The sequence below is a fragment of the Corapipo altera genome, unplaced genomic scaffold (assembly GCF_003945725.1).
Source record: "Corapipo altera isolate COAL_440 unplaced genomic scaffold, ASM394572v1 61305, whole genome shotgun sequence".
Classification (NCBI taxonomy): Eukaryota; Metazoa; Chordata; class Aves; order Passeriformes; family Pipridae; genus Corapipo; species Corapipo altera.
This window is the reverse complement of record NW_020884909.1, coordinates 2,904,756-2,931,639: the sequence shown is the minus strand read 5'-3', so window position 1 is coordinate 2,931,639 and position 26,884 is coordinate 2,904,756. Positions and strand designations below refer to the sequence as shown.

The 26,884-nt window shown below is 45.7% G+C and overlaps 1 protein-coding gene and 1 pseudogene across 3 annotated transcripts in view; one reads left to right on the top strand and one right to left on the bottom strand.

Moving 5' to 3' along the window:
* The window catches only part of ABCA1 (ATP binding cassette subfamily A member 1), a 90,610-nt gene extending 65,198 nt beyond the window's left edge, over positions 1-25,412 (top strand). For 2 of the 3 annotated variants that reach the window (XM_027653205.1, XM_027653206.1), the window contains exons 13-50: positions 358-563; positions 656-832; positions 1,360-1,582; positions 1,938-2,159; positions 2,766-2,970; positions 3,514-3,627; positions 4,100-4,271; positions 4,816-4,947; positions 5,473-5,612; positions 6,591-6,728; positions 7,274-7,494; positions 7,869-7,941; positions 8,454-8,656; positions 9,127-9,175; positions 9,857-9,970; positions 10,312-10,463; positions 10,945-11,069; positions 11,446-11,544; positions 12,558-12,747; positions 12,892-12,986; positions 13,373-13,405; positions 13,975-14,080; positions 14,792-14,866; positions 15,246-15,415; positions 16,344-16,521; positions 17,057-17,172; positions 17,260-17,404; positions 18,745-18,868; positions 19,479-19,608; positions 19,720-19,840; positions 20,016-20,078; positions 20,527-20,633; positions 21,062-21,203; positions 22,466-22,600; positions 23,274-23,377; positions 23,505-23,597; positions 23,779-24,022; positions 24,224-25,412. In XM_027653205.1, coding sequence (XP_027509006.1) covers positions 358-563; positions 656-832; positions 1,360-1,582; positions 1,938-2,159; positions 2,766-2,970; positions 3,514-3,627; positions 4,100-4,271; positions 4,816-4,947; positions 5,473-5,612; positions 6,591-6,728; positions 7,274-7,494; positions 7,869-7,941; positions 8,454-8,656; positions 9,127-9,175; positions 9,857-9,970; positions 10,312-10,463; positions 10,945-11,069; positions 11,446-11,544; positions 12,558-12,747; positions 12,892-12,986; positions 13,373-13,405; positions 13,975-14,080; positions 14,792-14,866; positions 15,246-15,415; positions 16,344-16,521; positions 17,057-17,172; positions 17,260-17,404; positions 18,745-18,868; positions 19,479-19,608; positions 19,720-19,840; positions 20,016-20,078; positions 20,527-20,633; positions 21,062-21,203; positions 22,466-22,600; positions 23,274-23,377; positions 23,505-23,597; positions 23,779-24,022; positions 24,224-24,364 — 5,277 coding nt within the window. In that variant the 3' untranslated portion in view covers positions 24,365-25,412. The remainder of the gene's footprint in view (positions 1-357; positions 564-655; positions 833-1,359; positions 1,583-1,937; positions 2,160-2,765; positions 2,971-3,513; positions 3,628-4,099; positions 4,272-4,815; positions 4,948-5,472; positions 5,613-6,590; positions 6,729-7,273; positions 7,495-7,868; positions 7,942-8,453; positions 8,657-9,126; positions 9,176-9,856; positions 9,971-10,311; positions 10,464-10,944; positions 11,070-11,445; positions 11,545-12,557; positions 12,748-12,891; positions 12,987-13,372; positions 13,406-13,974; positions 14,081-14,791; positions 14,867-15,245; positions 15,416-16,343; positions 16,522-17,056; positions 17,173-17,259; positions 17,405-18,744; positions 18,869-19,478; positions 19,609-19,719; positions 19,841-20,015; positions 20,079-20,526; positions 20,634-21,061; positions 21,204-22,465; positions 22,601-23,273; positions 23,378-23,504; positions 23,598-23,778; positions 24,023-24,223) is intronic. The other variant, XM_027653209.1, reaches the window with a different exon arrangement.
* Positions 25,413-25,802: 390 nt separating this feature from the next.
* On the bottom strand, positions 25,803-26,574 carry LOC113951783 (annotated as a pseudogene).
* Between the last annotated feature and the right edge of the window lie 310 nt (positions 26,575-26,884).

Here is a 26,884-nt window from a genome sequence, read left to right as displayed (position 1 = left end):
GAGGCTTTGAATGACTGGTTTATTGGTAGAAGAGGAACTAAGACTGTGTATGGAAACTGATACTTGGATGAGGTCCTGTAGGTAATACTTCTAGTGCTACCTAACCTCTTGTACAGAAAATACCTTTGCTGGGGTATCTGTCACTAATAGGTGACCATCAAGCAGGCAGAAGTGACATCTCTTGCAACTTTCTGGGCTACTATAACCCATAGCAAAATAGTCCAATGCTGTCTCTTCCTTGGGCATGGAATTACCATTACAGAGTTCTCCTTTTTTTCCTCCATCCCAAATGTAAACAAAGTACATTCTGGTTTAGTAATGTATCCAGTAAATGCTTCCAATTCTACTCCTGTCTAGTGTGTCAACTTGGACAAACTGGAGCCTGTGGCCACAGAAGTCCGGCTTATAAACAAGTCCTTGGAACTTCTGGATCAAAGGAGGTTCTGGGCTGGCATAGTCTTCAATGAAATAGCTCCTGACAGCACAGACCTCCCTCAACATGTGAAATACAAGATACGCATGGACATTGATAATGTGGAAAGGACCAACAAGATCAAGGATGGGTGAGCACTGACATCCTACCCAGTGAATGACTTCTTATGACAGATGTGGTGATGAGGATTTCTCATGGAGGGGTCTTGTTCCCTTGGTGCAGGTACTGGGATCCTGGTCCCCGTGCTGACCCCTTTGAGGACATGCGCTATGTCTGGGGAGGCTTTGCCTATCTGCAGGATGTGGTGGAACAGGCTATCATCAGGGTGCAGACAGGCACGGAGAAGAAGACTGGAGTTTATGTGCAGCAGATGCCCTACCCGTGTTATGTGGATGACATGTATGTATGCAGGCTGCTTCGAAACCTCCCAAGGGGAGCAGTTCAGAAGGCATGGGCTCTTGTCACTCCTCAGGCATGGTTTATGTCCCTATTATCAGTGAGGAGGCAATCTCCATAGTGTTCCTAATCCCTGGAATTAGGGCGTACAAAGTACGTTCCTGAGGTGTGACCATATCCCCACACCTGATGCAAACAAAAAAAGCACTGGGGAAAAAAGCAGACACATGCACAGGAGAGTGGAAAGAGGACACTTGAGAGCAGTCCCCAGGCAAGGCAGGTCTTTGCACCCACTCTTCCACCTGGTGACAGTTGTAGCTCCAGCTCCCACTCCTAACTAGCAATGTGCTCCAAACCCATCAGCCTCACCTCATGGTGATCACACTGATCCTGTGTCAGGCTCTGCACATCAGCTGCTGTGTGCAGTGAAGCCCTGGCTGTCACCATGCTCTGATAGCCCTTGAGTGATACCGCAGTTTCAGTGATGTTTCTCACTGTGCTCTCCTGACCCTTTTCCTTCACTTTCTTAGATTTCTGCGTGTCATGAGCCGCTCCATGCCCCTCTTCATGACACTGGCCTGGATCTATTCAGTGGCTGTGATAATTAAGGGTATTGTGTATGAGAAGGAAGCCCGGCTGAAAGAGACGATGAGGATTATGGGACTTGACAATGGCATCCTTTGGTTAAGCTGGTTCATTAGCAGCCTTGTCCCTCTCCTGATGAGTGCAGGACTGCTAGTACTGATCCTGAAGGTGAGTTGTCTGGTTTTTCCTGTGGCAGCAGACTCTAGAGCCTTTAGACCCTGCTAAGCAGTGGTCTGCACTGACACACTGGGGAGGAGTTAATGGTGTATGTCGACCAGTCACTTTTTGGGAACAATGTTTTGGAGCAAAACAGGACTGAGTGGCTGAAAACAGCAGGAGGGGATGTAGTAGATTCAGTGTTCTTGAAAAGATGCCTCTGGTACTGCCCCACTTCTGGGAAAGCTGTTGTGCAAATTGCAGGAAGCCCAGCTTCCCCTGAGCAGCAGCTTTGCAGGCTTGCTTATAATAAAACTGTCTTGGAGAGCCCTTTTAAAGCCTAATGCACTTGTTGTTCTCCTGCCAGATGGGGAATCTGCTGCCTTACAGCGACCCTAGTGTGGTGTTTGTTTTCCTCTCGATCTTCGCCGTTGTGACCATCCTGCAGTGCTTCCTCATCAGCACCGTGTTCTCCAGGGCCAACCTGGCAGCTGCCTGTGGGGGCATTGTCTATTTCACCCTGTACCTGCCTTACGTACTGTGTGTTGCCTGGCAGGACCATATCAGCTTCTCACTCAAGATTTTTGCGGTAAGTCTTGATGAAACAATCCTGAGTACTGGGCCTCCACCAGTGTGACACTCAGCAGCTCTCTGGCTGGACTCTGTTTGAAGGGGGAAAGTGGCAATGGGAGGATAATTTCCAGTGTAAGAGACTACCAGGGCTGGGCTTGATGAAGCAGTTCACTGAACCTGCTAGAAGGTTCTGGGAGAGTTTTGTTGGCTTTGGTAGTAGAAGTAACACAGCTGGACTGTGTTACCTTCATCTCTGTATGCTGTGATGCTGTACCACAAGATATGTAGGCTGAAGGAACCAGCTTCCTTTCCTCTGCCCACCACTTCTTACCTGTCTGGAGAAGGTGACTGTCAGTGACCTGTTCCCTTGCATGAAAATCCAAAGAGTAAGGGAAAGAAGAGAGGGAAACAATCAATTCTGGAGGGAGGTCTAGCAGAGATTTCAGGACTTGCTGGAACCAAGACCAAATATGCTATTCCCTCTCTGCAAATACAGTGATGCTCCTTGGAACTTTGACTTTTCACAGGGATGATGTCCCTTAGCCTTGTACTAGAACTGAGCTGCCTAGTTGGAGAGTAGATGTGAAAAACTCAAATGCGTGTTTGTGCTTCCCATTTGCAGAGCCTGCTGTCTCCAGTAGCCTTTGGTTTTGGTTGTGAGTACTTTGCACTGTTTGAGGAGCAGGGTGTTGGTGTTCAGTGGGACAACTTCTTTGAGAGCCCATTGGAAGAAGATGGCTTTAGCATCACCACATCTGCCGTCATGATGCTCTTTGATACGTTCCTATATGGAGTCATGACCTGGTACATCGAATCTGTCTTCCCAGGTGAGGTGTGCTTCTGAGGTAGGGTTGTGTCTTCAGGCTTTTAAATAAATCCTTTCACCCTACTTGCTTGCCAAGGTGCAAATTTGGCCCGTTTTTAAGCAGAGCTGCAGAAAGGTCATGGAGGAAAACCACAGACCAGCATCACAGCAAAGTTGTTGCTTGCTGTTAGTGGCGAATGTTGCCCACCACTGAAGTGTGGCCCCATTGTGGCCACAGCTGAGCTAACCCCAGGAGCTTTGCTGTACTTCAGCTGTTCCCTTCACTGAAGTGCTGAGTCCACAGACCCTGCTGCAAGGGAGAATTTAAGAGTATCAGTGCCACATGTGCCACTTAGTGCCTTCCAACACAGCACACTTTAACCCTTAAGTGAAGTTAGATGTCTCTTACCCAAAGTCTGTCAGTGTCTTCATCAAGAAAGATCTCTTCTTAGTCCTGCCTCACCTAGAGGCTTACTGGGAGTGGAGTACTTCCCTTCTTGTACTGAAAGCTAATAAAAGAAAAGGGACAGATGCAGTCAGGTTCATGTAATGCTTTTCTTTTTAGGCCAGTATGGGATTCCCAGACCCTGGTACTTTCCTTTCACAAAGTTGTATTGGTTTGGTGAGGAACCACAGGACAGGCAGCAGCTTCATCCTGATGAGAAGGGGTCTTCAGAGGGTAAGTGGCTGGACAGAGAGACTTTCTGAAGTGAAGTGTTCTGGTCTGCCTTTTTTTAAATGAGTCTGAGGACAGCAGGACTCGCATGGCTAAGGTGAAATGGATTGTCATTTTGTTATCACAGTTTGGGTATGCTGATCAGGTGGATGTATTCAGATAAACCCAAAGTACTTTGCCCACTTGAGTGCAGATGTACACTCGAGCCTCATGGAGTTGCAAAGTCCTCCCACTTTTGCTGACCCTGATGACAGTGGAGATCTCTAAATCTCAGATGAGACCAGGAAAGAGAAAAGACTAAAGGACAATTTCTGTGGAAGGTTCCTGTTCCTGAGGAAGAAATGTGGCCAATTCTTCATATAGGTCATTTCTTCTTCAAACTCCACAGTCTGGGGGGAATGTGATAGCTGTTAGAACTCCCATGTGGTTCCTGTTAAAACCTGTCATATCTTTCTATTGCTGTATTTTCTTCCAGTCTGCAAGGAGGAAGAGCCGGTGCATTTGAGTCTTGGTGTTTCCATCCAGAACCTGGTCAAGGTTTATCGTGATGGCAAGAAAGTTGCTGTAGATGGTCTCACACTGAACTTCTATGAAGGACAAATCACCTCCTTTCTGGGACATAATGGAGCAGGGAAAACCACTACCATGTAAGAACAAAATAATCCTTTTAAGACAGTGGAGGAAGTGACTGCATAGTGCAGTTCCTACCCATGTGGTAGAAGTAGCCATACAGCTGCAGTGTGCAAGCTGGTGCAGACTAGAGTGCTTCTGCTGGTTTACTCCAATTGTGAGCTGCCTCAGAAGACTTACAGGGGATTGAAACTAGAGGAAGTTCAAGGTTGAGAATGGGTCAAATGAATCTGGAGAAAGCATTTTGTAGTAACACCATTTGTGATTCTGACTTACCAGTGTAAGGAAGAAAGTTGGGACTGAAAGAATGAGAAGCTCTTGGAAGAAAAAATTTTTCCTTCAGGCAGCCATGTGGGTGTTCTTTGATCACTGTTAAAACCATTGGAGATGATTTTATTATTTTTTTTTTAATCCATTAGTGAGATGTTTTTCAGACTACTTTCTTGATGTGGGAGTTCCCCAGGGCTTCCACCCACTCTTAATTCAGCCATCCTGGCATGCACAGCAGCTATTTCCTGGCGGAACCTGGGGACTTGCTAATCTGTTCTGTTTGTCCTTCAGGTCCATCTTGACTGGCTTGTTCCCCCCAACTTCGGGTACAGCTTTCATCCTGGGCAAAGATATCCGCTCTGAGCTCAGCGCCATCAGGCAGAACCTGGGTGTATGTCCACAACACAATGTGCTGTTTGACTTGTGAGTAGCATCTGTGAGGCACAGAACTGGTGTTATCCAACAGACATTTGCGTTCTTAAGAATACGGCAGTGGGCTTTCAGCTTTGATGGTCATTTTTTTAATGTGTGCATGATGTGACACAGTGGGGTGGTGTGACTTGGTACAGGAACATTTTTTTTTGCTAGCACGTTCCTATGTGCCTGTGAATGATCAGCAAGAGCCTGCACTTTCATCTGTCATGTCTCGTAATAATCTACTCCACTGAATTCAACTAGGTCAGGTGCTTCCCTGGTGCTTAGTGATTTGGGATGTTTGGGCTACTCTGTCAAGAGACCTTAAAGGAGGATTATTTACATGGGTGGTGAATAGAGCCACACCCTGAAGTCAGGCCCAAGCCGAGCACTCCCAGTCTGTAGCTCCCTCGTGAGACCTCAGCCTTAAAAGATGTTTTTCTGAGCAAACATATGCCTGTGTAATGCTAATGTAAGGGATGAATCCCAGCATGGTGCTTTCAACCGTGCCCTGAGGCTGCTCCTGTTCCCTAGGCTGACTGTGGAGGAGCACATCTGGTTCTATGCTCGGCTCAAAGGGCTGCCAGAAAAGAAGGTGAAAGAGGAGATGGAGCAGATGGCAACAGATGTTGGTTTACCTCACAAACTGAAAGCTAGGACAAGCAGACTCTCTGGTAAGGTTCAGCTCTTTTACATTCCTCCCCCCCAGAAATGCTCTGTTGGTTTTTTAGAGGCTGCATTATGGACCTTGATTGGATCCTGTAATTAGATATAGACTGCTATACAATTAAGCACATAAGGAAATCAGTTGTTTATTAAGTACCTAATCAGTGTGTCTTAGTAAACTTTAAAATCTTGCACTGTCTCAAGCTATCTAATGGCCATAAAAAGTAACTCACTTTTTGAGTATTTTGTACTTGTTTCCATCGTGATGTAGTCCAGCTGCACATGATATCTGTTCTCCTAATGCTTATGGGTTTTATGGGTTTAGGTGAGAGTGGCTTAGACCATAATCTCCAATTCTCTTGCTGTTTCCAAACTGTATGTGCATTCCTTATGCTGACTTGTGCTTCTTAAGTTGGTGACCTGGAATGTTCTTCTCATTGGTTCAAGAGGAGCTGGATTCCTGTATGATTCTGTACCAGACAGTTGAGAGACTGAGGTGCCTTTGTCTAACTCAACTATCAGTACAGACTGCACGTTTGAGTTTGGGAAGGGAGAGCAGATGACCACAGTTGGCTTTAGTATTGAAGAGTGCAATGTAATTCCTTGCTTCTGCCTCTGGAATGCCTCCATGAGGTCTCATGGGGTCCTAATTCTGCAGCTCAAGCTCTGGAGACCTGTGCTTCAGATCCCTAAATATGGTTAGGCCTCCAAGCTGGTGACTTGCTCAGCTTGTGCTGAGATAGATGATTCACTTATGGAAGGGCATGCAAGGCATGTGGCAGCAGGAGGAGAGTTACATCCACTGAGGGAAGACCACTCAGACCAATTATCCACTGTGGAGAAGCTAGTGGGACCCTGAAGGCCTGAGACAGTACCAGTACTTGTTCTTCTCAGCCTGCTTTATTTCAGAGAGCTCATTATCCACTGTGCTGCAAGTATTCGTCACTGCATCAGCCTGAACACCTCTTTCTTCTTGTGCCTGACAGGTGGCATGCAGAGGAAGCTCTCTGTTGCCTTAGCGTTTGTTGGTGGTTCCAAGGTTGTCATTCTGGATGAGCCTACAGCTGGGGTGGATCCTTATTCTCGCAGAGGGATATGGGAACTGCTTCTGAAGTATCGGCAAGGTATGTGCATGTCTTTTTCTTGACTCTTAATGAATGTGCTGTGGAAGGCAAAAGAAAATCAGTCTGTTTCATGACTGTTCTCTAAATAACCATATGTCTCTGCAAATCTATTGTTACCTGCACTGAGGAGTGAACAAAGATCATGCAGGACAAGGTTGTTCTGATCTGTCACCTGTCCTCCTTCCTCATCCTATTATTCATCCTAATCATGTCAGAGCTCAGAACAAAGTTCTTTACTGGGTCATGAGGGCGCTTAAAGTCTAAAAGTCACCCTTGGTGTTCAGCAGTGTTCTGTTCTGCTCTGTGCAGCCAGCCTTGCTGACATGAAATTAAACCTGCCTTTGCTGAGCACGACAAAGGTCAGCAGAATAAGCGCATGACAGTAGTTGTGAACCTTTTCCATACTGCTAGTCTTGTTCAAAGGAGCCAGGCTTGTGGCATCAACCTCCCATCCAACTTCATGGCAAGATGCAGATGGTTGTGGCTTTGGCGTGGGAACGTAGGTTTGTTTGACTTACAGCAACATCTTCCTTGGTGTCTTTCAGGTCGCACTATCATTCTCTCCACACACCACATGGATGAGGCAGACATTTTGGGGGACCGGATTGCCATCATTTCTCATGGCAAGCTCTGCTGTGTTGGCTCTTCTCTCTTCCTGAAGAACCACCTGGGAACAGGCTATTACTTGACCCTGGTCAAGAAGGATGTGGATTCCTCTCTGAGCTCCTGCAGAAACAGCAGCAGCACAGTGTCCTATCTGAAAAAGGTGCAGCTGACCCTTTCTGCTTATGTTTATTTTTTTCTTCATGAAATCTCAGGCTTATTAGAAGCAGCAGAAGTGTTACATGTTTGATAGGTACTATGCCAGACCATGTCTGGTTAAATTGTTGCATGGGATGTACATTTACATTGTACTTTGTTTCAATGTCCATGGTCCAAACCTGATCAGAGGGATACAGAATAGATGAAGTCCATGCTTTTGTAACATTCACTTCTATACCTATGACCTCTTACTTGTATTTTAGCCCTTTGCAGTGCTATGTCACCATCTGCAGCATCTGGACTTAGAGTGTAGCATCTAGTGGGCCCTGTTTTGATTAAACAGGAGGAAATAATGTTTGTCTTCTCTTTTGTGACCAGGATGACAGTGTTTCCCAGAGCAGCTCTGATGCTGGCCTTGGCAGTGACCATGAAAGTGACACACTTACAATAGGTGAGGCTTGAAAGAGAATTTAAGATTCAGTCTCAGTGCTGACATTGCTCTATAGTTCAGCTTGGACAGCCGCCTTAACCTTGTGCCCCTATGTAACTACAGTCTTGGGGTAATTATTAAATTTACAGAGATGGTATTTTTAAATTTGTAAATATTGGAATGAGTGAGCCATTTCGAATTCAAGCTCTCTTGAGAATTAATAAGCAAAGATTATGTAGTTGCTAGGGCTGTAATGTTGGTGGACTGTATGTCAGTGACTTGCAGGTCTTCCAGTAGCATGTAAAAGCTCTCCCAAATTCTGCATGTAAAAAGTTATAGCTAGGCTTGGGTCCAGGCTTTCATCCAGTGTTAACTGTAAAAAGAAACAAGACTTTCCATGGAAATGAGTTGCTTTTCAGAGATGTCTCCTTTTCCCTCCCTTCCTTCTGGCAAGATTTTTCAGACTGAGCTCTTCTTTCCACGTAATAGGTAGTAACCAAAAGAAAACTGTCTTTTATGTTTGTTTTTTCTAGATGTCTCTGCAATTTCAAATCTCATTACAAAACATGTTTCTGAGGCCAGACTAGTGGAGGACATTGGCCATGAATTAACCTATGTCTTGCCATACAAGGCTGCTAAAGAGGGAGCTTTTGTGGAGCTGTTCCATGAAATTGATGACCGTCTTTCTGATCTTGGCATTTCCAGCTATGGCATCTCTGAAACTACCCTGGAAGAGGTTAGTGAGTTGACAATTTTCTTTTGTCTTAAACTAGGTAAAATGAATCATGTCAGAACTAAGAATGAGATGTAGTCTTACCTCTTCCTGTAAAAGTTTATTATGGAACAGGCTGCTTTGCGTTCCCGTCCAAAATGGATTGTCTTCTGCCCTGTTTAAGTGTGTGCTCATAGAGGGGTGCCCTAAAAACTAAGTCTGTTTCTGAGACATGGGAAAGAGCTCAGGTTTGAGATGCACTGAGCACTGCCATTGGAAAGGGGGAACAGCTGGTATGTGGTAACAGGCTGGCTCCTGGAAACTGGAGAGAAACCACAAAGTCCATGTCCCTGTCATGCAGGGGATAAACATATCCTCTGTTTTCTTTTTGCACCTGTCAGTCTTTTGCTCTCTCATGGCATCTCTTGGAGCAATCCCCACATTGTTGTTCCTTCTTTGATTTTTTTTCACTGACACTTACCATTGCTTTTCAGATCTTCCTGAAAGTGGCTGATGATAGTGGTGTGGATGCAGAAACCTCAGGTGGGTCTAGCTGTCACCTGCAGGAGTGACACATCCCCTGTAGGTGTGACAGACCCTGTTTGAGACTGAATAGGAGCTGTGGTGTGCTAGTATTTTTAATGACTTAAAATAGCTGTCTTAGTATACTTAATGCATGTTTTTATATACTGTAATCTTCAATTGACCCAGTGGTAGCATGTTTATTTTATAATAGTGGAGAATTTCTACTGTTTGAGTGTATTGAAAATTACTTGACTGACACAACTGTCTACTCTGAGGAACTCTTGACAGAGTCAGACCACAGTAGGGACTAATAAATGAGTTTCTGAGGGCGAATCACAGCACTAAGTGCTCATAACAACATTTCCTGATAAATGAGTGCTAGCAAATTGCACTTGTAGTCATATACATATCAAGTGAGAATTTTATTATAATACTGTTTCCCTGCCTACATGGAAAAAAGTGTCCATTGCACTAGAAGTTGTTTCTGGAACATCACACAAGATATGGTGCATAAAACATGACCCTTTGCAGAGTGAGGGTCTTGGTTTTACTTTTACCTACACTGGAGTCACTCAGGATCAGCTCCTTGTTTTGCAAATAGAAGACATGCAAAATGAAAATGATATTACTGTGGTTTTTCTGGGGCTAATTGGAGATTACCTGAAGCAGTTCAGCTAACCATAACTGCATTATTTTCAGATGGGACATTGCCAGCCAGAAGGAACAGACGTGTGTTTGGAGATAGACAGAGCTGCCTTCGTCCATTTACAGAAGATGATGCATTTGATCCTAATGATTCAGACATAGATCCAGGTATTGCTGTGTCTTAAGCCTGTTCTTTTCTTGTGGATACTCTTTTCTGTTACAAATACTGCAGGTCTGAAGGCTGAGGCTGCAAAAGGAGTGGTGGCATATTTGCCTTTAGGAATAGTGAACAGTGCAGGATCCACAGCCTGTTCAATCCTCTCATCAAGGCTCAGAGAGATAAAGGAGAAAATACATTCGTGTAAATTTCTGTTATCTCTGCTCACCGTGCTCTTTCTGGGTTTTTTTGATGGGTGAGAGTAGCTGCTCCAGCCATCACCTTGTGCCTCCAGCACAGAAGTACCCAGAGAGCATCTCTGAACTTCTGAATGAGGGTCATTTCTTCTTAGCAGAATCCAGAGAGACAGACCTTCTCAGTGGCATGGATGGGAAAGGCTCCTACCAAATGAAGGGCTGGAAGCTCACCCAGCAGCAGTTCATGGCTCTGTTGTGGAAGAGGATGCTGATTGCCAGGAGAAGCAGGAAGGGCTTCTTTGCCCAGGTGAGAGCACCCAACATGAGCAGAGTCCCTCAGAAGGGACAGCTCTGCACTGTGTGTTGTAGTCTGAGTGGGTGGTGGGCTGAAAACCTCAAGGGAATGTGGATAACCAAAACTGGTCTTCAGTTGTGAACTGCACACTGCACTTGTGAACAAAAGGAGGCCTGTGCAAGTGAGAGGAATTGTGTGATAACCAGGTGGTTACAGTATTTTTGCACAGCGAGGATGCAGCTGAGGTTCAAATCTAAATTTGGCCTTGAGAGCAGCATTTGCAGGCTGAATCCTCTGAATTCCAAGTCAGTGCCCTGATTAAATGTCAAGATAAGTCTTGCATTGGTGTCTGTCACTGCTTTGGTGAAAACAGCGAAGACATTCCTGGGAAAATTTGAAAAAGTTGTAATCCAGTAAGTGATTCACATGTAACTTCTGATGCTTCTGGGAATATTTGCTTAAAAAGGGACTTGCTCTTTCCTTGCACTTTCAGATTGTGCTGCCAGCTGTCTTTGTGTGTATTGCTCTCATGTTCAGCCTGATTGTTCCTCCTTTTGGGAAATATCCCAGCCTGGAATTACAACCCTGGATGTATGATGAGCAGTACACTTTTATTAGGTATGTTTCTTGTGGCCTACAAATTCATTTCTTCTCGGACTTCGGTTACTGAGTTCCTTAACAGGTTATTTAAATTTGGGGTTTGTGCTTATCTCAGAAGCACATGTTAAACAGAGTCCTGTTATTTTCTTCTTGGACCTTTAAATGCCAACTCTGAACTACTGGCAGGGCCGTACCCCTTTTTGAACGGTGTTATGACTCTAACAGTTCTGTGTACAGAGACTGGGAGTGTGTGTGTGCTCTAGGCCAAGCATTCTTCAAAGGCAAATCCCCACCCATTATCCTTTCACTGTGTTCTTGGCCTTGCTCTGCTGCTGCTTTTGCTGTATGCCTGTTAACACACTGACCTGACAGTGGTTTTCTGCTGTACCCATAGCAATGATGCTCCTGAAGATGCAGGCACTCAGAAGCTTTTGGATGCCCTTCTTGATAAGCCTGGTTTTGGGACACGCTGTATGCAGGGACATTCCATCCCGTAAGTAGAACTCTGGTCTGGGAAGAGGAAGTCCACCCCCAGGTTCTGGTCGTAGTAGATTTAGTTGGCTTTAGGGAATTATAGTACTGTGTGGCCAGAGCAGGATTTAAGCCAGAATAATTGCAATTACATTCAGTTTTTCTACTCAGAACCTTTTAAATAGTTGCCAGCCTTCAGCATGGTGAGGGAGTGAGGTTTGACTGCAAGTCCTTGCTGATGGAGATGAAAAGGAGAGAATAGTCTCTTTCCCCAGATTACTCTTTGGTCCTGAACATGGTAAAGAACCTGGTTATGTTGCTCTGTGTTGTTGACTGTAGGTATTCCCTAGAGGATGTATGTCAGTCTGAGATGGTTGTCTTTAGCCTGGAAGGAACTGCAGCTGTTGTTCACGGGATGATGGGGAGGGAGGCAAGGTATCCAGTATACTGGCTAGGGGTGGAAACTAAGCTGCATCCTTCATAACAGACATGGGAGCTGCGTTACTCCACTAATGGGACGTGGGGAGAAAGCTGCCCACTGATGCTGCCTAGGGGAAAAATGGTCTTTTGGTGCCCCAAAGGCAGAAATGTCGTTAAGGAAGTGAGTGTCTGCTGTTATCTTAGAATCATAGGATATCTCGAGTTGGAAGAGGCCCATGAGAATAGAGTCCAAGTACCTGCTCCTCACAGGGCTACTTAGAACTAAACCATATGACTAAGAGCATTGTCCTTGAACTCAGGACACTGTGCATGCTGGGACTGACTGAAATAAAGAACTTAATTATAATGCAAAGAAGGGAGTGTCTGGCACTACTCAGTGTTGGCCAGCCTCAGTCTCTTTGGCACTGGGATGTCTTAAAAGCTGCAGAGCCAGGTCTGTCACTCTGAACTGTTTGTCTCAGTGAGGTCAAGCTCCTTTGAGAAACACTCTGCCTCTTCTGAGGACTGTGACATTTGATCTTTAAATGGCTTGTAAACAAAGGCCATCATAGTTGTTTTTAAAACTGCATTTTTCTTCCCTCTTTCCTGATGCAGAGACACTCCTTGCACTGTGGGGCAGAAGGAGTGGACCACTGCTTTGGTCCCAGAGTCAGTCCAGGACATCTTCTTGAAAGGCAACTGGAGCATGGAGAACCCTTCCCCATCTTGTGAGTGCAGCAATGAGAAGATCAAGAAGATGCTGCCTGTGTGCCCCCCTGGTGCAGGCGGGCTGCCACCACCACAGGTAGGAGGGAGCTCGGTGGTACTGCAATCAGGAGCAGAGTGGCTAGGTGTGACTCTTGTGTGCAAAGCATTGCACAAGATTTGTTTGGCTCAGCGTCTGTGCTTTCTGATGAGTTTTTATCTGTGTTTTCACCGGTGGCACCAGCGAGAGCAAGACACTGCTGACATCCTCCAGAATCTGACAGGCCGCAATATATCAGACTACCTAGTGAAGACCTACGCACAGATCATCGGGAAAAGGTAGCTGTTAAACACACTCTCTCCATTCCTTCCCCAACAAATGTCACTTGCTCTATGGGGGGGTGCACAGATCAGGCAAATAAGCCTGGGCAGCCCAAATTCTTTAGCAGCGAGCCAAATCCACTCAGCAACTCACATTACCCTGATCCTCAGCTCAAGTGGTGTTTTTGCTTTATTAGTGATGCTGTGTCCTGACCCTTGTAGGCAGAGTATGGGAAAAGTCTGGGTACCAACCCTAGGGATTATGCTGCAGAGGAGTGGTGGGACATGTGACAGATGCGAGAGGCTGTTGCACTCTTTTCCCCAGCCATGTGCCTGCAAGTGATGGGTCTGTCTCTTCTCTTGTTCTACGTATTATACATCAACTCTCTTTTCTGTCTCTACAGCTTAAAGAATAAGGTCTGGGTGAATGAGTTCAGGTGAGTTACTGCCTTTTCTTTAGCTTGTATGTGTCCACTAACCCTTGACCGCTGTATTAAGCCTGACACATCCACCCCACTTTGCAGTTTGTTTTATGACTCTTAGCTGCCAGATGTTGAGGGAATATGTTGAAGGATAAACTGGGAGACAACCCCAGAGTTCTGAAAATCATATCTGCCTTATACAGAGTGCAGTATTGGCTTGAAAAGATTTGCATGACCAGCCTGCTGGTACACTGTCCTGGGAGGTGCTATCCCTCCAACCAAGGGCAGCAGGGAAATGTCCTGCTTTGTCTGCACTTGCAGCAGAGGATAACTGCATTTATTGAATGGGCAGCATGCTCAGCATTCATAATATGGGTATTTAACCCAAGAAACAAAGAGCAGAAGACACCATGGCTAAGCAGCCATGTAGGGAAAATCAAAGTCATCCTTTCCTGTACAAGTGGAGACACTTGTGTTGGATGTAGTGCAGGAAGAGGAGACATCTGGAGAGGGAGGAGGAGCAGCATTTTCTGGATGTCAGTGAATAGTCATGTCTCGGCATCACTTTCTGTCTGAACTTTCAGGTATGGTGGCTTTTCCTTGGGAGCCAGCAGTTCCCTCGTGCTTCCTCCAAGCCATGAAGTCACCGATGCCATTAAACAGGTGAAGAAAATCTTGGAGCTAGCACAGGTGAGCAACCGTCCCCCATAAACCCAGGATGCAGTAATATCAGTCTTGTTCCTTGGGAGAGGACTTGGAAGCCATAAAACGAGAGGAGTGTGTGTGTTAGCTGTGCCCAGTGGCTTCTCCCCACTGTCTCTGAGCTGGAATCTCCCAGGCAGTTGTCTGGGAGTGGCAGGAGGCTTGGAGACATGCTCAGCTAAAGTTTATGTAGCCCATGTTGCTGATGTGGGTTCTGCCCAACATAGTTGCAAGCTGGTGGGGATTGCAGACACCTTTGAGTGTTTTGTGGCAGGACAGGCTGGGCTGTCTCAGGGAATTAATAAGGGGTTGCTGTCTTCTTTCAATACCCCAGTTTATCCCTCCTGTACTGAGTCTGCCTTGGCTCAGAAGAGAATTTGGGCCCTGGTTTTCCTCTGAGACTGCTTACCTGTGGGCTGCAATGTCTCTGAAGGTTGCCTGCAACCTTGTTTAATACATTTTTTAGGGAAAAAAACAGGCATGAGGCTGACCTCTTACTGATGAGACCCCAGAAAGGAAAGGGTGGAGGAAAGCTGAAGTTTCTCAGCCTTCTTACCACCTCCACCTTGGTGGATAGAGGCTTTTGAATGAGAAGAAAACTTGTCAGAGCTGTGAAAAACATTGTGTAACCCCTGGTAGACTCCAGGACGTAAATAAGAATACTCTCAGAGGGGAAGTAACTGTCTTTTCTGTTTGCAGGGAAGTTCTGGAGATCGATTTCTCAACAGCTTGTCAAGTTTCATGAAAGGCCTGGATACAAAGAACAATGTAAAGGTAAATTAACCAGCCCTCACTGCTGTGCCTGCTGTTTGAAGCTCTGGTGACCTGGTGTCACAGCAGTTTGCCATGGTCAGCTGTGCAGAACAGAGTTCCCTGTGGGAACAGGAGTAGTTTGCATTCTCGTGTGGGTTTCCTCAAAATCTGTTTCTTCGAAGTCCTGAAAGGAGTTCAGTGCTGGATCATTGCTGTCTTCCAGCAGCCTTTTGTACTTACTTATTAAACCCTGTGTTCTGTCCCTGAGTGTGCTAGCTGGAAAGATGAGGAAAGAAATTGTATGACCTGAATAGAGGAAGGGATGTTCTGCAGGGCTTAGGAACCTGTTGGGTAGATGATGTACCTGGTGCCTTTCTGATGTCGATGTGGTCTCTTGCAGGTGTGGTTTAACAACAAGGGCTGGCACGCCATTGCATCCTTCCTGAATGTGATCAACAATGCCATCCTTCGGGCCAACCTGCAGCAGGGTGAAAACCCCAGTGCCTACGGGATCACTGCCTTCAATCACCCACTGAACCTCACCAAGCAGCAGCTCTCTGAAGTAGCCCTGTAAGTCCTGATGTGAACATGGGTGGTTTTGGGCTCATCAGCTGCTGATTACTGGAAACAGGCAACATGGGAGGTTTTAGCCTTGCTGGTGGACACTCAGTGGCCTGTGGCATTTAGGCTCTAACATGCAGGGCTTATTTTCTCTAGTCTGGCAGTTGGCAACACGTACTGCTGAGAACTTGGTGTTGAACAGCAATTCTGTGTCAACTTTTCTCTGTCTCTGAGTCCCTGGTAGCTGCAGTTTCTAAGAACCAGTGTGATCTTCAGGTCTTCTACCACTTAGGAAATTCCTCTCAGCCACCTTCAGAAATGTCTCACCATGAATATGGTCATTCTTTTGTCCCAGGGTGCCACTATTTGACTAGGAATCATTGATAGATCCTGTTCACTTGTACCCGCTGTCTCAGCCTGGGGGGGCACACAGTAATGTGCAGGGTTCACTTCACTGAGGCATTGACTAGTCCACTCCTACCACTATCCAAGTCAGGACCTGTCTGCAGGTACATCTTCAAATCTGTAAAGCAGTGACAGATGACAGGCAGGTATCTCTGAACTTTAAAACAGCACAAAAAAAAAAAAAAGATAAACCCCCAAACAACCCCAAGAAATGCATTAGGTGGGAAACAAAATGGTGGTGATAAGGAAAGCAGAAAGCAGTCTATTACACTTAAGTTCTAACCAGTCTGCAGGTTGTGGTGTTGTCCTTAAGATTGCCAACAGGCTGTGTATATTCCCTTTGTTATATGGCTGGAGAAGAACTGTGCGATTAGGACAGCCTGGTGTGGTCATCCCTCACCCTGCAGAATAAGAACAGTAGAAGAAACAGTTTGTGCTTTGCTCTGAATCAGCCACTTCATTTCATCTCAAAGGAGCCAGCACCAGCATACAAACATTTTGCTTTATTCCTTTTTTTTTTTTTTTTGTCCAGGATGACCACCTCTGTGGATGTCCTCGTCTCCATCTGTGTGATCTTTGCCATGTCCTTTGTTCCTGCCAGCTTTGTGGTTTTCCTTATTCAAGAACGTGTCAGCAAGGCTAAACACCTGCAGTTCATCAGTGGTGTGAAGCCTGTGATCTACTGGGTGGCCAACTTTGTCTGGGATATGGTAAGGGCTTTGAATGTGCTAAACTGTGCTCTCTTCTGTTTTTGCAGGGTGTCTTGCACTGAAGTGCAAAGTGCAGTTTGGGTCAGTAGGCACCACGTTATTTCGGTGAATAACCACTGAGACCATGACTTTTGTGTTCGCCCACTTGGAGCAGTGGTTCACTTCAGTAGGGCAAGAAGCACAACAGAGGATGGGAGGACAACCACAGGCTCAATCATCAGCATTTATTACGTCAGATTAAAATAATTGCCCCAGAATGTTTGCTTGTGTAGCCCCTTGTTCTGCTTTGTCCAAAGCAGGTTTTTATAACATGTGTCCAGAACCTCTGAGAGTCTACTGGCTACTTCTAGAGGGACCAAGAAATGTAAATTCATGTGTATTGCATTGTAGTTCACACATATGACACTTCTAAGAGACTCACATTGAAAAGAGCTTTGGGAACACTAAAGAGTTTTGAGAACTATTGGATTAGAGCAGGAAGACACCTTTTTTTTTCATTGGGAAAGAAATCTAAAGTCATGCTTTTCCCTTCCAGTGCAACTACATTGTTCCAGCCACACTAGTCGTCATCATCTTTATCTGCTTCCAACAGAAGTCCTATGTATCCTCCTCCAACTTGCCTGTGCTGGCTCTCCTTCTGTTTCTCTATGGGTAAGAGATTTCTCTTCACAGAATGACTGGGAAGGCTCTTGGACTCAGCAGGTGCTTACCTGATGCTGCTGCCTTTCTTTTTGCCAGGTGGTCCATCACCCCTCTCATGTATCCAGCCTCCTTCGTGTTCAAAATCCCCAGCACAGCATATGTTGTGTTGACCAGTGTGAATCTCTTCATTGGCATCAATGGCAGTGTGGCCACCTTTGTCCTGGAGCTCTTCACCAACAACGTACGTTTCCCCAGAAGCTCCTCACTGTCTTGTGCTGCTGCAATCTATTTCCATGTTGGTGCCATGCTGCCTTTAGCAGCCAGTTCTCCAGAAAAGCTAGGCCATGGCTAGCCCATTAGCTTTGGCAGCAGTTTAAACACAGGTTCTGGTGGAAGTGGGTTAAAGCCCAATTCAGCAATGTTCACAGAGTGGTTAAGATGGGGAAGGACCTCCTGTGATTGTCTAGTCCAGCCTCTGAGCAAGATCATCTACAGCAGTTTGCTGAGGGCCATCAGATTTTACATTTCCAGGGACTGAGACTCCATAGTCCCTCTAGACAACCTCTTTCACTTCTCAGTCACTCTTAGGGTAAAAAAAAACCCACAAAAACAAAACAACAAAAAACCCCAACCAAACAAATGAAAACCAAACAAGAGAAAAAAAACCAAACAAAAAAATCTCTCAAACAATTTTCTTATGTTCAGATGGAATTGTTTGTGTGTTACTAATGAAGGGCAGTTTCCATCTACTAAGGCTGTTTAATTGCTCAAGCATTTAGTTGCCCTCAATTTTGCCTCCTGTGGTAGAAACCTCTCTACATGTGTTGGGAACTGACACACCTCCATTCAGTTTTTCAAAGCCAGATGCCTACTGGGGAAGGTGCAAGTTCCTCTCCTGCTTGTATACAACACAAAATGTCTTAACCAACCCCATTTGACCCACAGTGGTGTGAAGTCTTCCTTGTGGGAGGAAGCTCAGGAGACCCTGTGGGAGTTATTTGTTGATTATACCTCTTCCTGTGGGCATAAGGAGGCAAGGAACCTTGATGGTGGTTCCTTTTGTTACAAAGCCTGTTTCAGCTCAGTGAAAATAAGTACATGCTGGAAGATAAGTGTCTGGCAGAACAGGAACCCCTCCTCAGGCTGCTATCAGTTCAATCTGTGGGCTAAGCCAACTGGAAGACAACAAAGAAGTCTTAGAGCCTCTAATATGGGATAGGGAGGAGCTGCCCACAGCCACTGACATAACCAGTTTGTGCAAGCACAACTTCCCTGTCTCCTCAACCTGTAGCCCTTTTACATGTTTGCAGACAGTGCCTTTTAGACTGTGAGTGTTTGGAGAAATCTCTCCTTTTGTTGCAGTTTGCGTGTGTTAATAGAATCTTGAGCAACTTGACAACACTGACTGTTCAGAGGAGCCAAGGCACTGGCCCTTGGGAGAACATTTCTAATCCTTGAATTTTTGTGGAGTGCAGTGTTGAGGAAGGGAGGGAGGGGTCAGACATAACATGGGTCACCCTTGGCAGGTGGTGGCTGCTTTCTTCTCAGGTGGCTCACTGGCATTTGATTTTGTCTTGACAGAAGCTGAAGGACATCAATGACATTCTGAAGTCTGTCTTCCTCATCTTCCCCCACTTCTGCCTGGGGCGGGGACTCATTGACATGGTGAAAAACCAGGCCATGGCTGATGCTCTGGAGAGGTTTGGTGAGTGAAATTATGTATCACAGGGACAATGGCCTGAAAGGAGCAGAGAAATCTCGAATCTGCTCTGGATGAGCTTCTCTAACTTTTCAGGAACTGAAAGGGCACAATTTGCAGCACAGATCTGATCAAAGGTGGCAAGTGTCCACAGCCATCCACTTTAGGTTGTTACAAGGACTGAAGAGAACCTGGCAGACAGAACCCCAGTGTTTTGAGTTAAGGGAATTAAATAAAAATGCATAAAGACAATTGTATGGAGAGGACCACTAGGCCGAGTGTGATGAGAGGCTGAGGTTCTAGAAAGCTGGATTTTTTTTTTTTTCTGGCATGCAGATGCCAGGCCTGAGTCATAGTCTTTCTGTGCTTCACTAACCTTTTGAAAAGGTGATCAGCTCTTTGGCAGACTGAATTCTCTGGGCCTAGGTCCCAACTTTGCTACAGTAAGAAACATGTACAGAGCCACAGCTGTCCCCTGTGTGGTCTATCCCTTCCCTCTTGCACCTGGTTGATCACCAGTTGTCCCAGTGCCCAACTTGGTGAACGCTATGGGAAGAAATGCTAGCCCACTCCCCTTGCTCTGGAAAAGTGATTGTGTCTTATCTCCTTTTGGCAGGAGAGAATCGTTTTGTGTCCCCTCTGTCATGGGACCTGGTGGGAAGGAACCTCTTTGCCATGGCAGTAGAGGGCGTTGTTTTTTTTCTCATCACAGTGCTCATCCAGTACAGGTTCTTCATAAAACCCAGGTAGGTTGTCCTGGTGATGTTTTCATTGGTGTCCCCTGTGAAATGGGGAGAATATTATCTGTGAAGGCCCTGTCATCTTCTGCTAAGCCTTTGTCACATTGTTCTCTCCAGGCCTGTCTATGCCAAGCTGCCTCCTGTGAATGATGAAGATGAGGATGTAACCAGAGAGAGGCAGAGGATAATTAGTGGAGGGGGACAGAGTGACATCTTGGAAATCAAGGAGCTAACCAAGGTGACAGAGAACTTCTGCATTCCTACTTGTTGACACAAACTGTGCAGTTCACCATGCCTTATCAGAGGAATTTAGTGGGGTCAAAATTGGATCAAGTATGGAGCGTTAAGTATGTATGGCTCTTGTGAGAGTTCTTTGACATTCTCCTTCTCATTCTTTTTTCTTCTGGTTTCAGATTTACAGAATGAAGCGAAAGCCAGCAGTTGATAGGATATGTGTTGGAATCCCCCCTGGAGAGGTAAGCTTATCTGTCAAATGCATTGTTTTGCTATTACTGCAGGATTTTAAGAGCCACAAGACAGCACAGGGTAGATTAAGATCAAAACCAAATGAATGTTCAAATTACATCAGAAGAAATTGAAAACTGAAGCAGTTTCTGATTCTGTATTTCTACCTTTGAAGAAAATACTGAACTCTGTTTCTGGGATCAAAGGGGATCCAGTATCCAAGGTTTGGCATGGATACACTATAGTGACAACATACCAAGGTGACACCACAGTTCCTTCATTTTCCTGGCCTAAAGGTTTATACTTAGAATAAAAGCCCAGAAAACTTTTTTTGAAAATGCACTGAAGAGTCTCTCTAGCTGTCTGAGGATCAAGTTTGCTCCTTCCCCTCTTGTCAGTGCTGAAAGTGATGCAGCTGAATCCCGTTCTCAAACACACTGTACTCTTTTATATCCCCAGTGCTTTGGACTCCTGGGAGTAAATGGTGCTGGCAAGTCATCCACTTTTAAGATGCTAACTGGTGATACAGATGTGACAGGAGGAGAAGCTTTCCTCAAAGGAAACAGGTGAAAGACAGTGCATCTTTTCTCTGCTTTGTGTGGAATTAGATCCTTTACTGCCTTCTCCTCCAGCTTTTGCAGCAGTTGTTCCACTTCCACATCTAAACTCACTTCCACTATTTCCTTTTACAACTCCTGGCATCTGTTTCAGCCCTTGTTCAAGTCTGGTAAAATAGTTCAGTGGCCTTAAGAAAATTGATTTGTCTGGTAGTCACTTCTGAATACCTGCTCTTTCACATTTAAATGTCATTTTTAAAAAAAAGAACTGGAAGAGTGGGAGAGAGAAAACATATCTTGGCTGAGATCGACTCTGAGGATCCTGTATTTTTGGTAGTTCAATAATTCCAAAACTGCTGTTTCACTTTCCTCCTGTTAACATCTAAAATAGCAGCATGTACTCCTGAAATCCTAAAAAAGGGTTTTTTCTTTTACAGTATCCTCTCCAACATTCAAGAAGTCCATCAGAACATGGGCTACTGCCCACAGTTTGATGCTGTTAATGAACTGCTGACAGGGCGAGAACACCTGGAGTTCTTTGCTCTCCTGAGAGGTGTTCCAGAGAAAGAAGTCTGCAAGGTAAATGAAACACCATAGAACCCACCCCAGTAACCAATTTGCAAGTTGTTGTGTGCGCCCTCACTGCAAGACATAAAATGCCATGATGTGAAAGTGTTAAAGGTACTGTATGGTGAAATCTGCCCCCCTTTCCTTCAGAACAACCCAAAAGTGGTGGTGTTTTTTCAGTGTTGCCTAGAGAAGTGTACGAAATGGAAGGGCAGATAATTTGGGTCCTGTGTTCTCATAGTGGAACCCCTTCTCCACTGAATGACTTTCTTTAAGAATTTAAGGGCTGTGGAGTTGCAGGTCTTGCAGAACCTCACGTGCTGTCAAGGGTTAGTTCTTCAAAGTCCCAGGAACCAAACTCTACAGCTTAACAGAAGCCTCATGCTGGCTGTTACAGCTTTCCAGTTGATCATTAAAGTTCCAGTTCATCATTAAAGTGCTACTATTTCAGCTTTCAGACGTGGGGTTACACCAATGGTCTTTAGGCAATTAATCACAGCTGCCAGTACCTTACAGCACCCTTCTCAGCACTGTTTCCTTGAGTTAACAGCAGTTTTCACTGTATGAGACCTGAGTGCTACAAAACAGGAACTGCTGAAGGTAGATGTTGTATAGGGTACGTCCAAGTAGCTTGAGTCTCTCTGTAACAGTAGACATGATGGGTGAAAATTGCAAGCTCCTTCTAAGATTGCTGCTGAGTTCTTCTGTTTGATATTCCCACCAGCTCCCATAAAAAAAGGGACCCAGGTCTGCATATGATTCGAATAGTATCTGGATCCCTTCCCCATTTGAGTCTGCAGGGCAACAATGCCTGTCTACTGGCACCATTAGGGATACTCCTGAATAACAGACAGATCCCATCTGTCTGAAGGGCTAAGATGCACCGCGGTGGGATTTGCTGTGTGTCAGTAGTGACCATATCCCTGCTTTAAGCCCACAGGAGTAGGAGATCTCTCTGAAGCTGGTGCTGCTAAGAGCACTAGACCGGTGGTTAATGTGGCTCAGCTGGTGTTAAACTCATGCTCACTGGCTGATCAGCTGCAGCCATTTGACTTTTCAGGCCTCCCAGGGACAGGATTGCACATATCCTGCTCTAGAGGTGAGCAGGGTGCTTCAGAAGCCATATCCATGCACATCATGTCCTCGGATGAACGGCCCTTCTAAAAACTGCTTTCAAAGCCACAGCTCACAAGGAAAAGCTCCTTGTGTGGAAAAGCTCCTTGTGTGGATGTCGCTGTGCTTGATTCAAGATGGTGATGTGCTGTCTGTCGTAGGTTGGCGAGTGGGCAATTCGGAAACTGGGCCTTGTGAAATATGGAGAGAAATACGCTGGGAATTACAGCGGGGGGAACAGACGCAAGCTCTCCACGGCCATTGCCCTCATTGGAGGGCCACCTGTGGTGTTCCTGGTGAGTCTGCAACCTTTGCTCATTAACGGTTTGCTTGCAGAATAGAAAAAACGGGTTCAAACAAAGACTAGCTATTTCATCATGGGCAAATAGCACATGGAAATAAATATTCCCTGTGTAGGTGCAAGGTATAAAGTGCCTCCAGGCTTCTGTTTCTGGAAAATCACTGTGAAGTGGGGGTCTTCAACATGATGCCAAGCCATCAGCAGCTTCAAGATTTCTATGCCTACAAAAAACTACAGCCTTCCTGCTAGACATGAACAAATCTGACTGTGTTTTCAATAATCGACTGAAAATTGGAAATAAATATTTTACCATTCTCCAGATTGAAATTGAGGACAGATACTAGAATTACTAAAGTTCAGAGTGCATGAGAAAGTAGACTTGTGCTGTATTTAAACAAGCTAATTGGCTTCAACTTGTCTTGGAACTGGCTATTTCAACAAGCTGTAATTGCAGAATAAGCAGTACTTCTCAGTTCTGAAAAGGACGTGTTGGCTAATTTGAAGTCTGGAGCATAAGTTATTTTCTCATTTTAGAAAATGAGTCAAACTTGCTTATTTTCATTGTTTCCAGTATGCTTAATCAGAATGGACAGGTCATTTCACAGACGAGATATTTGTCAGTGGAATGTAGCAGTGTAATCTGGGGTTTTTTTGTACACATATTGCAGGATGAGCCAACAACAGGGATGGATCCCAAAGCACGTCGTTTCTTGTGGAACTGTGCTCTGAGTGTGATCAAGGAGGGGAGATCGGTGGTGCTCACATCTCACAGGTATGTAGCAGCCCACTTGTGCTGTACCCTGGCTTTTGCATCTGCCAGGGCTGGATGCTAAGCTCAGCTTGGCTGCTCTGCCCTTCACTGCTGTTTGCAGTGCTAATGAAGTTACTCTTGCCTGCAGCATGGAAGAATGTGAAGCCCTGTGCACTCGAATGGCGATAATGGTCAACGGGCGGTTCAGGTGCCTGGGCAGTGTCCAGCATCTAAAGAACAGGTACCTGTTTTCTTTTCACTTACACCACAGAGTTGTCTGCATTTTTAGGGAGATACAGTCAGGCTTAATTCCTCGTGCAGCGTTCCCATTGCTATTCTGACTGTGGGAAATGCTGATGGATTTTAAGCTGCACTTGTATTTCCGAAGCACTTAAGCCTTGTGCTGGTGTTCTTGTTTGCAGGTTTGGAGATGGTTACACCATAGTGGTGAGAATTGCAGGGGCAAACCCAGACCTGAAGCCTGTTGAGGAGTTCTTTGGGCATGCCTTCCCTGGAAGTGTCCTGAAGGAAAAGCATCGGAATATGCTGCAGTACCAGCTTCCTTCTTCGCCATCCTCCCTGGCCAAAATATTCAGTATTCTCTCCCAGAACAAAAAGAGACTCCACATAGAAGACTACTCCGTTTCTCAGACAACGCTTGACCAAGTAAGTTTTTAGTAGCCTGGATGCCAAAAGCTTCTTTGTGCAGAGGTAGGAATAAATCCACTAATTTACTGGACCTTTCTTTTAAGGGCATTTCAACAAAGTAGAGTACTGAATCCCAAGACTATTTTAGGATGCCCAGTGTTTAAAATGCCCCAAGTTAATGAAAATCCAGATGTGTGACATGCTCTTTTTTTCCTGTAGGTATTTGTAAATTTTGCTAAGGACCAAAGTGACGATGACCATAGCAAGGACCTGTCATTACACAAAAACCAGACTGTGGTAGACATTGCAATCCTTAATTCCTTCCTGCAAGATGAGAAGGTAAAAGAAAGTTGTGTGTGAGCCAATTTCATCAAAGAAATGATGAGCAGAATGCAAAACTTCCTTTCCCTGGGATAGGATACTCCCAAAGAAGAAGCTAGAGGAAAAGAAACTGGACACTCTACTGATAACCATTCAATGCAATGCAATTCAATGCAATGAAAACAATTCCTTTACAGGGGCAGTGCCTCATGGAGTCGTCTTGTACTGTTAAGTGAAAGACTTGAACTTAGCTCCTTACAGTATAACTCTGAAGCTGTGGTAAAGCACCCACTAGATGCTGTGGGCTTTAAACCATACTGTATCTTGTTCTGCACAGTATGTTTTTCTTAGGGTTGCTAAAGTAATTCACCGAGGAGTCAGGGCCAGTGGTTATTTACAGGTATTTTAGACATGCATGTTTTAGTTTTTAGAACATTCGTGTCAGGAGTGGGAATTTGCTGGTACTACATCCATTGCTGGCAATGAATGTACCAGAACGGTCAGTGGCAAGAAAAGTCACCACCAGTGTTGTAGCTTTAGATTGAGAAAACTTACCTGACCAGCTGCTTTTTATAGACTGGTATAGATCAGTAGTGACAAATCTGAGGCCACAAAGCAGTACTGTGGAGGTGGGATGGCAAGAGATGGGCCATGATAACCATGTATCTTCATCAGCAAGTTGTGATATGCAGAACTGTGTACCCTCCAAATGCATATGATTGTCCCACCAGCATCGCAATCAATAACACACTCTGACTAGGTATTTGTGTAGTTAAGTACTTTACTGTTCCTTTGAGGTACTGCAGCAGCTGCATGAATATCTAGTGGGAGGAAGTGGGTGAGAAGCAGACCTAGGGTTTGGACCACAGCAGTGAACTCAATAGTTGTACAAGCTGCTAACGCCAAGAGCAAATTCTAAGTCATGAGCTGTCACTCAGATTTGTAGTATCTGCTCTTTAACCTCCCACAAGTTCCTGCCCGTTCCGCTTGTCCCATTGCTGGGCACCCCCAAGCAGAGCCTGGTCCATCCTCTGACAGACATGGATGAGGTCCCCTCTCAGTGTCTCTTCTCGAGGCTGAACAGCCCCGGCTCCCTCAGCCTTTCCTCATTAGGGAGATGCTCCAGCCCTTCGTCATCTCCACAGCCTCTGCTGGACCTGCTCCAGGAGCTTTCTCTTGTCCTGAGGAGCCCGGACCTGGACACAGCAGTGCAGATGTGCCTCACTAGGGCTGAGCAGAGGGGCAGGATCACCCCCTGACCTGCTGGTAATGCTCTTCCCAATGCACCCCAGGATCCAATTGCCCTTCTTGTCCCCCAGGACATACTGCTGGCTTAGGGACAGCTTGTCCACCAGAACCCCCAGGGCCTTCTCTGCAGAGCTGTTCTCTAGCAGATCAGCCCCAGCCTGTGCTGGTGCCTGGGGCTGTTCCTCCTCAGGTGTAGATAAGCAAGAATAAGATGTATTAAGACAAGTGGTAGATTTATAACTGACCAGTTTACTATAGTGTTTCTAATAAGAAAAAAATACCCAAGCCAAACATACTGCTCAAAGATGTTAGTTTTTTATGTACACCTTTGTCTATAATTTGTCCCTTAGTATTATAGGGTAATTGCAGCTTATAAATCAGCTGGCAACATTTTATCTTCATTCTGCTGGAAGAGACCTTTCTCTTCACTGAAGTAATTACTTTTGACAACAATCCATTGAAGAGATCACTGAAGTCTTCATCAGTTACGTGATTCCAGTCCTTAACTGTAACATGTAATTCCTCTAAAAGAAGACAGGTAAAAAGTTTACTTTTCAAGACTAGAAAAGTCTGGTACTCCTTTGCTGTAGTTTCCAGAAATTTCTGCCCCACTGAAGTCAAATCCAGGGTTCTCTCTTTGGAATCGCTCCAGTGTAAGCTTCCTCTGCATCTGGTCCTGTACCCAAGGATCAGCAGCGTATTCATTTTCTAACAGATGTCCAACAGTTTCCAGCATCTCTATTTGTCTTCGTTAGAACAGTCCGTATCAACTACCTGTCTTTTAATGTCCATGTTCCTTCATCAGTTACTGTAGAGTCAGAAAGTTTACTCTGCAGCAGCTCCTACCCTTGCGTGGCCAGCGTGATGTCGCGGCTGCCCAGGCTGCAGCACACGTCCTTGGCGCGCACCTCGATGAAAACCTCCTCCAGCGTCTGGTACCAGCGGCCCCACTGCGTCCCACAGGGCACCGCCCCGCCGCGCTCCTCGAACGGCACCGACATGGGGCACGGCGGCTCCGGGGGGCACCGCTCGGCACACTTTACCTGATCTTCAGGCCCTTTAAGGGGTACGAGGGGTCTCTCATCAAACTCACCTCCAGGCAGCCCATGGGCTTCGTCAGCTTCGACAGCCGCTCCGAGGCAGAGGCGGCAAAGAACGCTCTGAACGGCATCAGCTTCCACCCTGAGATCCCCCAGACACTGCGGCTGGAGTTTGCCAAGGCCAACACCAAGATGGCCAAGAGCAAGCTGGTGGGCACCCCAAATCCCAGCACCCCTTTCCCCACGGCCGAGCCCTACGAGCTCACAGTGC